We start from the raw sequence: 18,218 nt of genomic DNA, 5'->3' as shown, positions 1-18,218 counted from the left end.
GGGGGGGGGGGAGAGAGAGGTTGTCTTTTGTCGATCTTACTTGTTCTTTTTGTTGTTGTTGTTGTTTTTCGTTTGTTTTTTTTTTTTTTTTTTTTTTTTTTTTTTTTTTTTTTTTTTTTTTTTTTTTTTTTTTTTGTTTTTTTTTTGTTTTTTGTTTTGCTTTTGTTTATTTGTTTTTTGTTTTATCGGGGAAAGGGGGGTATTGTTGTTTCCCAATGCTTTTGAGTGTTTCCCTTTGTTTCCTTAAAAACATTTTTTTATTTGTTTTGGGGGGATTTCTTCTGTTTTTATTTATCTTTTGTGTTTCCTTTACTTTGTGTGTGTGTGTGTGTTTTTTTTTTTTTTTTGTGGTTTTTTTTTTTTTTGTTTTTTTTTGTTTTTCGTTCCTTTTTTGTTTTTAAAAAGTAGACCCTTGTCCTTTTGGTTTTTGCAGCGTCGATTGCTCTGTTGTACTACTTTTTGTGTAGACGAGGACTAGCTACTCACATGCAATGGCTAAACGTATTTTTTTAAAAATTGGCCAGACTGTTGTCACCTGAATTATCAACGAATTAACATAAGATCTCATTTGACAAACATTCTTAAACCCAAAGATTCCTACCAGTGTACAGCATAGTTGTGCCTGGAAAGCATGTTCTCGAAATCGTGAGCAGTTGATAAATTAATTATTTAGTTATAAATATAGAAACTCTGTATAATGCAACCCTTGTCCTGTGTCAGTAAGATTGTTTTATTATCTTATGGGTGTCAAAAAGGGATGATAATCGTCAGCAGCATTTTGATGAGATCATTTCTTCACCTCGTCCATGCCCTCCCCCCCCCCCTCCCCACACACACACACACACACACACACAAACACATCCCAACCAAAAATATATATTTCCAAATTAAGTCAAGGAGATGGTCAAGACATTTGACGAGATGTGGACGATACAATGCAAGCCAATGCATGCTGAAAAATACAAAATAAATAATTCGAAAAATTAATGGGTTTTTTTTTTTCATCGACTGAGGATCGAACCTTATGCTTTTTTGTTTTAATCGATGTGCGACTATCAAAAGAGTATTCTGATTTCATGTATTCCCTTGAGTAAAAATCAAATGATACCAACAAGAACGTATTTACTTACTTAGGCCCTTCATTCCGGCTGGAGCATAAGCCATCGACGAATCCGCTCCATCTTATCCTGGCTTTGTGCCATCTTCTCAGCTTCTCTCCTTGTTAATGGAGATAAAGGTAAAGGGAGTAAATCTGACTCATGAATGAACAACAACAAAACAAACGACGTTTTTCCCCTATATTATTATGCCAATCTAATATAAATTTATATGTATTTTGTGTTTACTTGAAAAAGGCCAAAGGCCGAAACGTCGTTTGTTTTGTGTTGTTCATTCATGAGTCAGATTTACTCCCTTTATCTTTATCTCCATTTGATTGACACATTTAGGCACCTCTATTTATTAGTTTTTCTCCATGTTAAACCTTCAGTTTTTAGATCCAAACCTACAATAAACGCATTGATTATACAGAGGTGAATTCTGTGTAAATTGTAAATATATGTGTTTTGTTATCATCTATATCATTAAGTATTTAAACATGGAATGTGACCCATCGTCTCAAAACGGTATTATGTCGGAACGAACCATATGCTTAAAAGCCGAATTAAATGTTTAGCTGGTCAAAAATATAAATTGTTGGCATTAGCGCCCTAAAATCCATTCACCTCAATAAAACATACAAACTCAACACAAGTCTGATATTTCTGGCTATAAATTCAATTTTCAACATCTTAACAATCCCGACTTAATACCGTTTTGAGGCGAATGGTCACTTATTAGCATTCTTCTAACCTTTATTTTCTCTTTCCTCAGCTTTAAGCACCGGCGTTGCCTTAGTGATCTTTCCCATAGCTATAGAATTGGATACGAGCATCGAGTCCCACGGCTTCGGCATCGGTTACGGTCTGGGATGGGGCGGAGCCTTCTTCTTCCTAGCGGCTGCCGTCTGCATGAGTCTGGACGACTTGGTCAGGGAGTCTTCCAGGGCGAAATGTTGTCGATGGTGCTGGCGGCACAAGCAGAACGATAGGAATGAACTCAGACAAGTTTGACAGAGATTTTGCTGGAGTGAACGATTGCATGATGTGTGCTTGAGTTGAAATCTAGTGAGCAGGTCTAGAGTTGGTAATTATTTAGATCGTACCAGTATGAAGTGGTCTTTTGGAAAATGCAAGAATCAAATTTTAATATTGTAATACCGAGCTTTCTGAAAATAAATGGAACAGTGGATTTATTAAAAATTTATACTTCACTTTTCAACATTTCCATCTGAAGCACGATTAGTGCATATATTTGTTTCTTTTTTTTTTAGCTCTTTGGAGTAAAAAAAAAAGTTAACTTAATCAAAATTCTTGGTTTGCGCATCAGAAAGTTAGGCTAATTAGAATGAATAAAACAGTTTTGGTAGTAATCTGGTTATTTCATAAATGACAACTTACCTCGATCTAGTCCCTTTCAATTGAAAGTCGATAACTAGATAGATAGTTGGTTGAAAGGAAATAATGCGCAAAACCAAGCTGCCCTCCTTGTTCTGTTGTTTTGGGTTTGGGTATTATAGAGGATAAATGATGCCCTTTCATTTTAATTCCGAATTGATTTGGCTTTGATACATTATACTTGAAGAGTGCAATCAAATTTTTGTCAGCTCATAATTACTTTTTTCCCTTTCTCAACATATTCTGAGTCATATGGACACATGAGATATAGGAGGGAGAGAGAGAGAGAGAGAGAGAGAGAGAGAGAGAGAGAGCGAGAGAGAGAGAAAGAGAGAGAGAGAAGGAAGGAGGAAGAGCTGTTAGAGAGATAGGACGCGAGTGTAAGGTAGAGGTTCGAAAGAAACATTGTGAGAGAAAGAGAATAGAAAGAAAGACGTGAAGAGAATTACCCATTACAAAACCTAGCATGTTCAAATTGATCTTATTTCAATTATAAGATTATAATTATTATTCTAACACACATTCAATTTTCTTTAATCGTAAACATAATTAATGCAGGAAGTCATTTTTCTGGTTTTCTTTATCATTGCATGAGTATTCAATAGTTCATTTTCTTTCTCAATAGATCCATTGTACAAAGTATTTTTTGCACGCAGTTTTCAAAATGGCGCTGATCCATAATCAAAATCCCTTTCCTTTTAAACCTGCACGGGCGGGATTTGATTTCACTCCAACTTTACATCATATTTTACCGTTTTCGTAAGGAGAACGAGCCGCTTTGTTGTGATTTGTCTTTTGATGGAAACGGTTCGGTCCAGAATCGTGTCCGGATACGCAGTGAAATAAATTCTGATTTGAGATTGTCTCGTCGCTACATGGGTAAAATATATGACGTCAAATAAGTTTAAAATCAACATTTTATTTTGAAAATGATTGAGAAATGAAAATCTTTGCAGTCTTAGACTCAAAACAAACTCTCTGCGGTGAAAGCATTTTTAAAACGCAATAAATATTATAAATCAAGTCAAAAAAATAATTGTAAACTTCAGGCTACTCAGACATAACAACGTTTTGATAATATCAGACACAAAGGCAGACGTCATAAGGTCATGTTGCATTGTTGAAAAATCTAAGATAGTAAATTATTCCTGACCCGTGGAAGTTTTGGTTACCGATTAATATTTTTTTACAATTTATTGTAATTTATATATCGGAATACGATATTATCATCATATCGATGAAACAAGATCATGGAGAATAATAAACGAGATGAATAAATGGTAAAAGAAACAATTTGTAAAACTTCGCTAAAGAATTAGAGAAAGGTAAACGGTGGTTTATAATAATTATTCACTGTGAAGAATCGACTGTTATAGCAGTTTGAAATGTATTTTGTCCTCAAAGGGAATAAAAATGAGTTATGGATTAGCCCCATAAATCAATTATGATTGTCACAATTACTTTACATACTTACCCAAAAGTCTATGAAAGATAATAATAATATTCCAATGCACTACAATTTCCTCCTGTGCCGATTTGCCTTCCTTCCTTTATTTTTATTTTATTTTTTTCCTTTTTCCACCACATCGCCTTTGTCACTCCATCCATTCTCCTGCCCACCAGTCTCTTTACCCAAGTATCTGTTCATTCTTTCCCCCCATCTATCTATCTATTTACCCATCCATCTATTTATGATCCACCAACCCATCATCCATCGATTGATTGATCCTATTATAATATTATTATATTTGTCTCTGTCTTTGATTATTATTATGAAACCGTCGACATTTTTAGGCCGGCGTTTTAAAAGTTCTCAAAACAACAACATTTAAATAAAGTGATCTGCGGTGTGATAATATTATTACAAAATTATGTTTTGACCTTGGGCCTTGAATTGAATTCTTGTTTTGTTTTTTGTTTTTTTACAAACTACAAACGTTTGTTAGGTAAGACCAAGAAGTACTCTTTAGCAAACTGATAAAACAAGATGACCCTGGAAAGTAGCACTTCATACCCATCATCATATACCCATAGAGCCGGGGTTTATCCCGATTTATATAGCGTGAAGTGAACAATAGCAATTGCTTGCTACCATTTTGAAAAGGACGCTCGTCTATTGCGAATTAATGACGTTCCGACAGACCTAGCTACTCAATCACTGCTGGGTGAACAGGAGGGTCGAGACAAAAATCTCGATTTTATCCCAGGATCGATCTCCGTCCCTTTGCGTGTGAAGCGAGGGCACTAACACCGGAGCTACAAGAACCCCCAAGATGGCCCCTTAGATGACCCAAAGAAAAGTAAATAAACTCGAAGATTTCTTCGAAATCACAGATTTGTGAACATCGATTCATCAAGATTTAGATTTTTATTTTTTTTTAATTTCCGCAAAATTGATAAAAAGCTTTTTTGTCCAGTGTACCGTGTCATAGTAATGAGTTAATAATAATTTGTTTGTTCTTGAACGGGATTACATCGTGTCGAGGGTATTTTTTATATTTGTTTGTTTGTTTTGTTTTTTGTTTTTTTTTTTTTGTTTTTGTTTTTTTGTTTTGTTTTTTTTTTTTTTGTAGGGGGGATGGCATTTTTTAGACATAGTAATAAATAAGATAGTAATCTTGTCAACCCATTTCAAAGCATAATGAAATATACCATCACACTGAGTAAATAAGCGAATTAATTAGTTTGAGCAAACAATACTACTCGCAGTCAGATTTAATCCTCAAGCGATAATTTCATGTATGTTATTTAAATTTAAGATACAGTGTATTTTTTTCAGCAGCATTCTTAAGTTATTATAGTATCATTATAGCCTTTGTCATATTATTATTATTATTATTATTATTATTATTATTATTATTATTATTATTATTATTAACAATAATTTTCGTTTGTAAAGTTATGTATATATATACATATTTTTATTGTTTGGTCCCACACGAAGGAGGGCTTTGTTTATGTTATGACAATTGGTGATATTTTGATGATTTTGCAGCTTCCGTTTTCCACCGTCATTACTGTTACGTATTACATAATTTATTGACAAAATCTAATTTTCTATATGAAACTTATTATTATTCTATCCTGATGCCAGCTTCCACTAGAATTCAAATGTTATGATACAGTTCAGGTATAATGTATAACAGTTATCTTAGCGTTAATCTCATGATAAAATAAATATTATATAGTATACGTATCGCAACAAATGGAAAACCACCTGCTGTTGACTTTCTATTCAGAAAGAAATACCTACAATTTTATTGGTGAGTGACTTTATTTATAGCCATATATTGGAGTTTTATGGGCCAGTGTTTTAAAAACTGGAGGATTGATTTTCGGGTATATTTCTTGGGTCCCTTCATCAATTCGAAATTCAAACATGAAGACAATATTATAAGTGGGAACAAAAAAGAAGAAGAAGAAGAAGAAGAAGAAGAAGATTATGATGATAACATCCCAAAATATCATTTAGCATGGATGTATAGTTAGTAAAAATCGACACTGCCATAAACAATAAAACGCTTTCTTTCTATTTTGGTGAGAAAACTTTAAATCGATAAACTAAAATGACCCCCCTCCCTCTAACTTTCCAAACTTTTTTAAACCCGAGGATTTTGAGAAGTCTTGGTTTCACTAGTTGGGCTAATTTTAATATTTCCACAAATATTAATAGAACAAGAAGTTTTCTTGCTAAAATGAAAAGACTTGTTATCACTTTACGGTAGTATTTATTATTCATACATTTTATTTTTATATTCCCTCCTTTTGTGATCAGTGATATTAGTGTTCTAACCATAACCATTCCCCTTTATGTGACTTTCAATGATGATAAATACCAACGATTTTCTTTCTTTAATTTTTTTTAAATTATGTCTACCTGAATTTTGTTAATTTAATTTACTACTCCTGGACTGTGAAGTCCTTTTGATGCGCACATCTTAATCAATGTAAGAATTCAAAGTTAACGTTTGATTTTTGAAGTGATACTAGGCTGCTAGAAGCTGTGGACTGTAAAAAGTCATAAACAAAAATGAATAGAACAGCTTCAAAAAAAAAAAGACAAGAGAGCTCTGTCGTCAATCAGGAATTAAGTAATGGATGTGTGTCTTTATTGGGTTTTTTGTTCTTGGCTGAAGAAGGGTTTTGTGCCCGAAACGTTCCGTGTTGGGTATTTCGTTCTTTTTTTTTTTTTTTGGAAGCTGTTATATTCAATTTTTGTTTATTACGTTTTATTGTTGGTGGATTTGTTTTCCTCTTACCCCCTTTTTTTTTCTCTAACCAAAGGCTGAGGAAAGAGAGAGAGAGAGAGAGAAAAACACTGATTTACATTATGTAGGTACTATGCATGTATGTTATGACAATGCAGCCTCAAAGCTAACAAATAAATCATAATACTCATCGCTTCATAATATTATTATTTTATAAACCAGAGCAGCCACAAGTCTTTTTGTTTTAACAATACTATCTATCGAGTGGTTATTTCATTATTGCCATGCCGTCCTTTTCTTGAAAAATTGATTTTTGATCGATACGGCGCCAGACAGTGAAACGCCAAAATAGATAAATAAATAAATAATATAATATAAGAAAACCGACATCCCCAAATGACTGCTGTTGTTGGGTTGGGAAGTTCGTAATAAAAAGAGAAATGAAATTCAAATATACAGGTCTAAAATTTCTGTTTGATACGACTATGTAGACAAAACATACGCTTTTTCTTTTCTCAATTTTTTTTTTTTTCATTTTTTTTTTTTTTTTTTTGGGTTTGTTTTTGTTTCATTTTAGTTTTGCTGGTGTTTGTATTTGTTTTGTATTTTTATTGGTGGTTTGTTTGTTGTCTTTTTTTTTTTTTTTTTTGGAAGGGGTGAGTACTTTTTTTTTGGGGGGGGGGGGGGGCGGGCGGTTATTTGTTTGTTTTTTGTTGTTGTTTTTTTTTGTTTTGTTTTGTTTTTTTTTTGGGTGGGGGGGGGAGGGCGTGTTGTTGTTTTGAGGAGGACTGCGGTTTTTTTTTTAAATCTATCTATCTATTTATTTATTCGTCCATTAATTTATTTATTTATTTATTTATTATTTATTTATTTATTTATTCATTGCGTGCTGCGTGCCAATTACAGATACTTTGAGATATATAGTGAGATTTCTTGAACACCGACATGCATCTTAATTCTATTTTGGTTCAGTGATGAAAGTAGGGTAGGCTAGTAGTTGCTGCTCCGTTTGACTTTTGGTCTAAGTTATCTAATGTTACGCAAAGTTTGTTGGAAACTTTTTATCTAAAATTGAATGAGTTTAGATAAGGTAAGATATGAAGAACTAATCATTTTGTTGAATTTTGCCCTTGCACTTCATTCTTTTTTTAAGAAGAAGAAGATAGATTTTTAAACTTAGCGTATCTCCAAAAATCCGAAAATTTTGCACGAGTATGAAAATGTGTATATGAAAAATTTATGATACATTAATATAAGAACAAACGGATCATCCTTAAAACATCAACTTGCCTCGTCTCGTCTGAGGATCGAACCTCAGGTCTTCTGATTACCGTATAAACTTCCTTTATGTGATACTTATTTATTTGTATTTTATTGTCAAAATGTTACAATGAATTAATCTAATATTTTCAAGCCGAATAACACGAGTCAGGCGCATCGTTTTAAAGCTCTAAAAACACGATCTGCGCCACAATCGCGGCGACTTCTAGTGATATCAATATTGTGTTCCCTATAGAAGACATCAAAGTGGCAAAACAGGGAGTAGGTACGTATTGGTGCAACAAACTATAAAAGAAGAGGGTTTTTTAAATATTTAAAATAATTAAAATGGCTTTCGATTTTTTTGAAATGTGACCTATCGTCTCAAAACGCTAATAACATTGTCGGAGGAAACCTTATTCTAAAAAAGTGATTTTAAAGTGAAAGTTACCAAAATTGAGATTTCATTTTTTCTAACTCCCTTCCTACTGACCTTTTCGTGATTTTTTTTTTCCTAAATGACTCTACTTGCCCAACACAAAATGTGTTTGTTTGTTTGGGGTTACATGTACACTTAAACTCAAAAGTAATAAGTAGACTATATTATACATACATACTTTGTTCAGAAAAACAAGTTTTACATGACATAATTATGATCTTATAGCTGTAACAAATATTTTTCTTCAAATTATGTGATGTACAAAGCAAATCTGAAATTTTTAAATCTTCCTACTATGATCATAACAAATGTGACGATTTTCCTGTAGTTGGTAAGGAGGGAGTTAAATAAATTACTTCTTTTAGGCTCTCTAAAACATATAAACATTACCTAAGTCCCATATGTACTGGATATACAGATAGACTCTTTAGCATTGATGTCAGCCCGACATATTATTACCGTTTTAAGGCGGTGAGTCACATGGTTATGTTAAATTAAAATATCCGACTTGTGTTAGATGTAAATAAACATAATATAAGATGTCAGGTCATGTCTTCATTTTTTTGTACAACAATTATTATTAATTCGTGTTGTGCCTCTCATTCCCTCGTCATCCCTTACATTCGTTTCTCATTTGGTCCATTTTACAGCACTGAATAAATTATATTAACTCTTTTTCTTTAATTGTAGTTGGTAAAAATTGAATTACAATACAAAATGAAATTCTCAGAAATAATATTATGATAATAATGTGAATTTAATTCTTTTTGTCTTATTTTTAAATGGAATTGAAATATTTCATTCTCAATTTTGGGGAAAAGATGCCTGAAAAAGAATTTTATAAGAACGTTTAGTTACATTGAGAGTTACTACACGCCCCCCCCCCCCATTTTCCATCCTTTTATTGTAAAATATATGATGACAACTTACATCATAATTGTTTTGAAATATAAGTCATATACTATGATTATGCTTTTTTGCTTTGCCATTTTTTCTTACTCTTTTTCAAATGATGTTTTATATCTAACATCACATTTTATTCAATGAAACTATTAAACGGCTCACCATTACCAGAATCCGATCATTTTCGTGTTTGTTTGTTTGTTTGTTTTTTATCTGTGTGTGTCTTTTGTTTGTTTGTTTGTTGTTTTTTTTTTTTTTGTTTGTTTGTTGATGTTTTTTGCTTTGTTTTTTTTTTGTTGTTTTTTTTGTGGGCTTTTTTCTTTTATTTTGTTTGTTTTGTTTGTTTTATTTGTTTCGTTTATTTCTTTTCTTTTGTTTTTGTTTTTTTTTTTTTTTATTTTAATGTCATTTAGAAATCCTATGAGGGTTTTTAAAATTTGTTTGTTATTGTTTTTGTTTTGTTTTTATTGTTTTGTTTTTATTGTTTTGTTTTTATTGTTTTGTTTAGTTTTGTTTGTTTGTTTGTTTTTTTTTTGGTTTTTATTTTTTTTTTGGTTTTTTTTTTTTTGTTTTGTTTTTTTTTTGGGGGGGGGGGGCGGGGGGTTGGTTGGTTGGTTTTTGTTTGTTTTAAGTTGCTTTGCTTTAGTCTTGTATAGTTTTAGTTTTGTTTTTCGGTGTTTTTAATCCACCTGAAATGATCTTTTTCAGAGGGATCGTGTAATAGCATCTGGATGGGACAGTTACCGTAGGCTGATATCAGTAGTAACATTGCCCTTGGAATCTACTTCAGTTTCCATTGCCACCGGAAATACATATTATACAAATACATTGATGTTTTTGATCAACTCGAGTTCTTGATCACAGTACAGTAATCGTGATTCGATGAAAAGTGATCCAAGCCGCTTAAAACGAGAGCCTCTCTCTAGGTTATATGTGACCCATCGTCTCAAAACGGTATTATGTCGGGATGGACCAGACGCTAAAAAGATCAAATTATAGTTAAACTGGTCAAAAATATGAAACGTTGGTATTTAGCTCAGTAAAATATGATATTCCTTCTCCTCTATAAAGAATATAAACTCAACTTTAAGCATGATATTTATGGCTACATTTTCCATTTTAAGCATCTTAATCATCCCGACTTAATACCGTTTTGAGACGAGGAGTCACATATTATGAATGAAAACCCGCCATGTCTGTTTTTTGGGGGGTTTTTTGTATCGTCTAATTTGATTCAATAGTCTGGTGTCACGGCGGCCATCGGGGTTCTAAACAATGAAAATCGGTACATTTTATTCTTCATGCTGGCGAGAACTTTTCATATGTCTTGTGATCAGAATGTATAAAAGTCAAAACAGATATATGTTTTTTTCCCCTCTGGATACGCTTTTATGCTCGTCTCCCTCCTCTTCTTCTTATTTCCCCTTCCCCTCCTCTTCCTACCCCCCCCCCCCCTCTTCGTCCTCCGCTTCCTCTTCTTCCATACCAGCTCCACTTCTTCCTACTTTTGTCTGAGCATTTGTGAACAACTTGTCTTTCCAGGTCGTAGAAGGAGTCATTCTTTTTAAATCTTTCACTCAGAAAGAGGGAGTTCCTTAGTTGGGCCTCCACTGACAATTGACTCAATCGTGAATGATACATGGCTTCTTTTGTATTGATAACTTTTTTGTGAGCTATTGAAGGACCCTAAGCGTGGACAACATTTAGGGACGAAAAGAACACTACTTAATCAATTTATCAGAATGGACAATGGTTCTCTTTTTCCTCGCCGAATGTCATTGGCAGGATCAAAGCACGAATATGATGAGAGATCAGCTGTTGAGATGGTCATTGAAATGGTCTAGGTTTGAGTCCCTGATCCAGCCATTTAATCTGTTGAAGATTTAAAATGTTTTGCTGGAATATGAATTACTGCAGAAATAATATTATATATTAGAATCTTAATGTAAAAGCTATGCACATAATCAAAGGTTTTAGCACTGATATTTTGTACACATATAAACTATGACTATGATAACTTTCAACGGGTTGAGTTGATTAAATGAACATCGAGAAACGAGCAACAGGTTCTGATATAGTGATCCAAAAGTGTCGTTTACAGCCTAAAACAAACAAACAAACAGTTTATGTTTGACACTTAACCCTCTCATTACCAGCCATTTTCAGGATTTTCCCCAAAACTTCACACCCAACTAACACAAAAATATATTTTTTTATCACTCAAACACAAGAGCGGTAAGTTCTTGCGATAAATAATTTCTTTAGCTAAACATACTCTACAACACACTGTTCATTTTCTTTAAATTTTATGATGTACAATAGAAATTTGAATAAGAAAAATGTTGGTTGTATCGTAACGAATGTGACGATTTTCCTATAATTTGTACGGAGAGTGTTAATTGGCAAAGATACTATCGTAATTCTGTACAAACAAACAATAGAAGTCAAACAAATAGTTTGCCACTTATTTGGCACAGAGACTATTGTAACTCGTACTTACGATACATAAATTTGAAGGGAAAAGTAGAAACTGGTTGTAAGACCATCTTAAGTCAAGTTACGATAGTCTTATTATTTCCACAAATTATTTGTAACCGATCAGTTAAGACATTTCTTCAAATGTGAATAACTTTTTTGCTTTTAATGCCCTAGGAATGTCGATTTGACACAAGGTGCGCGGTATTTCAACGCACGACATATCTCTCGATGCAAAACTGTCGTAAGTCGACATACGATAGATTTGCACCCTACCCTCGATATATGAAATAGACGTCTCGATACAATTCCCTTGCTGCGAACATATAAATTTTATACCTTTCTAGTTACATAATATATCCATAACGATGATAAGAAAAATGATCATAATCATGAGTGAAGCAAACAATTTATTTTTTGCTATGCGTTTTGGTAAAATACTCACAACATCCGCCAGCCCCTATGTAACGTACCAACACACAAAACTACGTGTAACCGTGAATGCTTATAGTCTGATTGAAATGAATTAATGAGAACTTAACCATAAACATTGCTGTCTAAAAGCAAAACAAAGAGCTGGGTGGTGTCAACTTCGTTCCCTCTATAGATCATTTAAATCACAACATTTAGGAGCAGAGCACTGTCAAAGTAAAGGTTGTTCACAATTATCTTATTAAATTTTATTTTATTAAGAACTGAATTCATCTCACTCCAGTTATATTTCGGTAGGCTTAGATAAACTTTACCTTCTAATATTAGATCGTCTTTCCTTTTATAGCCTTCCCTCGAATTAATTTCTAATTAGTGAATACTTTTCGTTCTACATTCTGTCACGTAGCCACTTATTATAAAAGCTGATAGGTCTAACATTTGACACTCACTTCTCTTCACAATCTATGCCGGACGGCCAGTCGCTCTATTCCTTCTATATACTGTAAGATTTTTATCTTTTGGGACTTTGTAGATATTATATCTACACCATTAAGACGCCGGAGCTTTTAACTTTGATTGTATAAACTTCAAGGATCAAACCCGAGCCCGCTGTCAAAGGACTACATATTAACCCATTACCAATTGCCTGGAAGTGGAATTTTACGAGTCCGATCCTGTTATCAGAGGAATAGATCATCCAAGCCCATCAACTGCCTGGAAACGTAAACTTACGAACCTGACATATTATCATAAGTTACGTAAAATATTCATATCTCTATTTGTAACTGCCACGATCACTGTTTATCTCTTTTAATTAAATTTCATCATTATTTTATTTCATTGTAAACAAATCGTTAATTGTTTTTCATTTATAGTAACTAGTAAATTCTGGGGCCTCATTCTACATATATCTTTATGCATAGTCGAGTAGCTCTTTACTCACTTGAGACCATGACATTTTGGAGGGGACACATATAAAGAATTGAATTTATTTAGTTACTTATATCTATTTCATCTAACTTTAAAGTTTAAATTGTAAAACTCTTAATTACCCCACTTGATCATATTTTAATTGAACTCCTATTTACAGGATTAATTTTTTTTTCTTTTTCATTTCTTCATTTAAATGGAATAGCAATTTATCCATTCATTCTTTCATTCAAATTGAATAGCATTTTATTGATTCATTCCTTCATTCATTTATTCATTTATAAATTATTCATTCATTCATTGTTCATTCATTTATTTATTCATTCATTCATTCATCCATTCATTCGTTTATTCACTCATTTATCCAATCATTCATACATTTATTCCTCCCTTCATTCTTTCATTCATACATTATCCATTCATTCATTCATTTATTCACTCAGTTTTTCATTCATTCATTCATTCCTTGTCCACTCTGTTATTATATCACTCATTTCATTTTGTTGTTTGCCTCATTCATGAATTGTTTTCAATATGTTTACATTCCATAACGATTCATTCACCTATCAACCAATCACTCAGTGTTGGAACACATTTTGTAACTATTGTAAATCTTACGATATTTTATTGTTTTTTATTTCAGACATCACTGTTAAACACTCTTCAATGCCTAATTACAATTGTTGAACAACCATTGAACAAGAGAGAGGTCCCAGCCACGAATTGAGTTGGTAAATATATCCTTCATTATTCTCTTTTACATGAGTTGGGCATCACATAGTAACTATAGACATCGTGATTTGTTTTGCATAGTGATTTGTTTTAAATACATTTTTGGCATATTACTGTTACCGAAAACCACTTATATATTATGTTCTGAAAAGTGAGTCTTTAAAAACTAAATAATAATAAAAGGAGTCTACTAGCCGTCGTGTTATATTTAGTGATAGATAACTTGGGATTATTTTGGCATCCTATTATTGTTATCACACTCTAGTATATTAGCGTCATTGCGAATAATTGTACACAAACTAACGACGAGTCACACACATTGGTGATACATTTTTCGTAGTAACATAGTTTAGAGTACACGCGATTGACACATTGTTATTGACTCAAGTCATAATAACTCCGCATTGTATTGACACATTGCTTTATAAGATATAACGATAAAAGGCATCAAATTCAACATACATAATAAGTTGAAATAAGAGAGAGAGATTTCTAAAAATAGAACAGTTCATTCCAGTAAGTGTAAATAAATAAAACAGTCAGTAACAGTATCCTGTCAATATAATATATATAAAATATCGAAACTAATTTATTGCAAAAATGGAAGCATATAAAAGATACTTAAGTCTCGCAAAGGACTTAGAAATACCCCAGGAAAGAATATTTTCATGGTGCGAAGAGAAAATAAAAGAAGAAAAAGAAGAAAGAATTCGTAGAGAAGAAAATGAAGAAAGAATTCGTAGAGAAGAAAAAGAACACGAAGAAAGAATACGTAGAGAAGAACGAGAAGAAAGAGTCCAAGAAAGGGAACTAAAAAGACAAATAGCTTTAGCAGAAGAAGAAACCAAAAGGACCCAAATGATGCTGGAAATTGAAAAAACAAAAACCGGTCATGAAAGAAAACATAATAATAGTGATGAATTTTTCGTGAAACTTCCACGCATGCCAACATACGATGAACGCTCAGACTGTCTAGAATCCTTCTTACACCGATTCGAAGTTCAGGCTAAAGGTTATCGTTGGCCAGAAAGCAAATGGGCCACAGCCTTGATTAACTGCTTATCCGGAGAACCGCTAAAAGTTTTCTATACCTTAACAACTGAAGATGCAGATGACTATGGTAAAATTAAAGACGCTCTACTAAAAGGATTTAGATTAACGGAAGATGGTTACCAGGAAAGGTTTCACACTGCAAAACCGGAAAGTGGAGAAGACTTTAATACATTCGTGAACCGAATTACTCAATTTCTAAATCGGTGGCTTGAGTTGGCAAACGTAAAACAAGACGACTTTGCAGGCCTTTACTATCTCACGCTGAAGAATCGAACCTATCAAGCTTGCAACCCAGATTTAGTCGCATTCTTTAAAGAGAGAAAGCCAGAAAACTTGGACAAATTAAAAATCTACGCAGAAAACTTTAACAGCGCACATCCATTGACACCCTTAGCAGAACATTGAAGGAACCATACTACGCTGCCGCTGCTCAGAGTCCAGGTACACCTAAAGTTCAGTACTCAAATAGAACGAGCCGATCAATCACTCGGAACACGCAAGTGAAACAGGATGACCATAGTAACAAACCATGGAACAAACAGTTCAATAGAGACCATAGCCGACCCTATCAAAACAAAACAAGAAATAGCACTGACAATAATACTGAGTATAAGAAAACCAACAAACCTATAATTAAATGTCAATATTGTGGAATGAAAGGCCACACAGCAGACAAATGTTACAAAATCGTGGGATATCCAAAAGAAACTGCAAATGCATCACTCCAAACAAGTGTAAATAAATAGACACGAGTAATGTCAGGAGAAAATATAAATGTGTATTGCGTGAAAGGTATGTCACTTTTAACACAAACTCACAAGTCAGGATCGCTTTTTTTTTGTGAAGGCAAAGCTAATGGAACTGATTGCAAAATATTGAGAGACACAGGATGCAGTACAGTAGGAATAAAAGCATCTTTGATCAATGACGAAGACAAAACTGGAAAAACGGTACAATGCATCACATTCAGTGGCACAGTCGAAACCTTTGAAACAGCTAATGTGTACATAGAAACCCCATACTATACAGGAATAGTGGAATGCTGTATACTTCCCAACCCCGTCGCTGATGTTATTGTTGGCAATATAAAAGGTCTTAAAGACAACCCAACAGATGTAAAAGAATGGTCATTAACCCAAGAAACAGCTTGTCTAGCAGAAACAAGAAAGATGACTAAGACAACAGAGAAGCCAATGACTATTTCTCTAGAACCACAACAATTTGACAGGAACAGGTTCATTGAAGAACAGAAAAAGGACCCGACTTTAACTTCATATTTCAATATCGCAAACAAAGGGACGAAATCAAAAATTGAATACATCATTGAAAAAGATATTCTGTTCAGGTTACATAGGAAAAGAAACAAAATAGCTAAACAACTGGTCACGCCGAGTATTTACAGAAACAAAATCCTTGGAATAGCGCACGATTCAATAACTTCTGGACATCTTGGGAGCTCTTCCACATTGAAGAGAATATCCGAGAATTTCACATGGCCTGGAATTACTAAAGACGTCCGAGAATATGTGAAATCTTGTGACACATGCCAAAGAAGAGTCGCAAAAGGCAGAATACCGAGATTGCCATTAGAGACAACCCCAGTTATTGAAAAAGTTTTTCAAAAAGTTGCAATTGACATTATAGGCCCTTTAACAAAATCAGATAGAAACCATACACACATACTAACACTAGTCGATTACGCAACCAGGTGGCCAGAAGCGATAGCATTGAAATCAACTACATCGGAGCACATCGCTGAAGCATTGATGACAATTTTTACTAGAATAGGCATACCAAATGAGATACTGTCGGACAATGGACCCCAATTTACATCACATATGATGCATGAAACCATGAAACTCATGGGAATCCAACACTCATTCACAACTCCCTACCACCCCCAAGCAAATGGTCTTTGTGAAAGATTTAATGGCACTCTAAAGAATATGTTAAGAAAAGTGTCAGCAGAAAAACCAGATGATTGGGACAGATACTTACCAGCAATCCTATTTGCATATAGAGAAATACCCCAAGAATCTACAGGCTACTCCCCATTTGAGTTGATGTATGGACGATCACCTCGCGGCCCGATCAATATAGTAGCCGACATTTGTAAAGGGAATGAGGAGGACAATAACGAAATTATGTTTGCTTACGAATATGTAAGAAACCTGAAAGACAGAATAGAGGACACGTGTAAGCTAGCACAGGAATCCGTCACTAAAAAAGCAGAGAAATACAAGGAATACTCTGATCGCAAAAGCAAATCAAGAAAATTTGAGATTGGTGACAAAGTACTAATACTCTTACCCGATGACTCGAGTAAACTTTTAGCTACATGGAAAGGACCATTCAAAATAACAGCAGTAAAATCTAATGTTAATTACGAGATTAAAATTAACAACACAACAAAGACATTCCATGCAAATATGCTAAAAAAGTATTTTGATAGAGACACAGTGTCGCAACCTATGTTTACTAATATCGAAGCTTCAAATGCAGGATTAATCATACCGTTGGTCATGGGACACAGACACCCGAGACAGAAAAACAAACAAAAATCGCACAATTGCAACCACCTAAGACAAAAAAAGAAGTACGCAAAGTACTTGGGCTCCTACATTTTTACAGGAAATACATTTACAACTTCGCGCACATCGCGACACCGCTAACAAATCTGACAAAGAACGGGTCACCGAACAAAATTGTTTGGACAGAAGCGTGTCAGAATAGCTTTAAACAATTAAAGGCATTACTCTGTTCAGAACCAATTCTTAAATTACCCGACATATCAAAAGAATTTGTTGTAAGAACTGACGCGTCTGATAAGGGCATCGCAGGTGTACTATTACAGGAGCATGAGGGAACTCTAATGCCTTGCTTATATGCAAGCAGAAAATTATTGGACAGAGAATCACGATACTCTGTAATAGAGCGTGAAGGACTGGCCATCGTCTTTGCTTTAAAGACATTCAGCAGATATCTACTGCTAAAAGAGTTTGTGGTCGAAACGGACCATAAACCACTCACGTACATAAGAAATAACAAAATGAATAATAGTAGAGTACTAAGGTGGAGTCTATTTTTGCAAAATTACACTTTCAGTATCTCTCACATACCAGGCTGTGAAAATATTCACGCCGACCTACTTTCTCGATTAGTGTAATGACGTGAGAAGGGTATAACTTAACCTCTCATGCATACTGTTAGTTACCTCGAAAATTATGCCAAATCAGAACGCACAATTTCGATAATTTTATTTGTAAACATGATGACCCAACTTAATGTAAC

At 33.7% G+C, this 18,218-nt stretch overlaps 1 protein-coding gene across 1 annotated transcript in view; it reads left to right on the top strand.

Annotated features, from left to right (window-relative positions):
* LOC144971516 (uncharacterized) overlaps positions 1-5,935 on the top strand; it is a 264,566-nt gene extending 258,631 nt beyond the window's left edge. Inside the window, exon 7 of the mRNA XM_078912499.1 lies at positions 1,873-5,935. Within this exon, the coding sequence (XP_078768625.1) occupies positions 1,873-2,111 (239 nt within the window). The 3' untranslated portion in view covers positions 2,112-5,935. The remainder of the gene's footprint in view (positions 1-1,872) is intronic.
* The last annotated feature ends 12,283 nt before the right edge of the window (positions 5,936-18,218 follow it).

The sequence above is a fragment of the Berghia stephanieae genome, chromosome 4 (genome assembly GCF_034508935.2).
Source record: "Berghia stephanieae isolate SIO BIC M18660-M18661 chromosome 4, UCSD_Bste_1.3, whole genome shotgun sequence".
NCBI lineage: Eukaryota > Metazoa > Mollusca > Gastropoda > Nudibranchia > Aeolidiidae > Berghia > Berghia stephanieae.
This window is presented reverse-complemented; position numbering and strand designations above follow the sequence as displayed.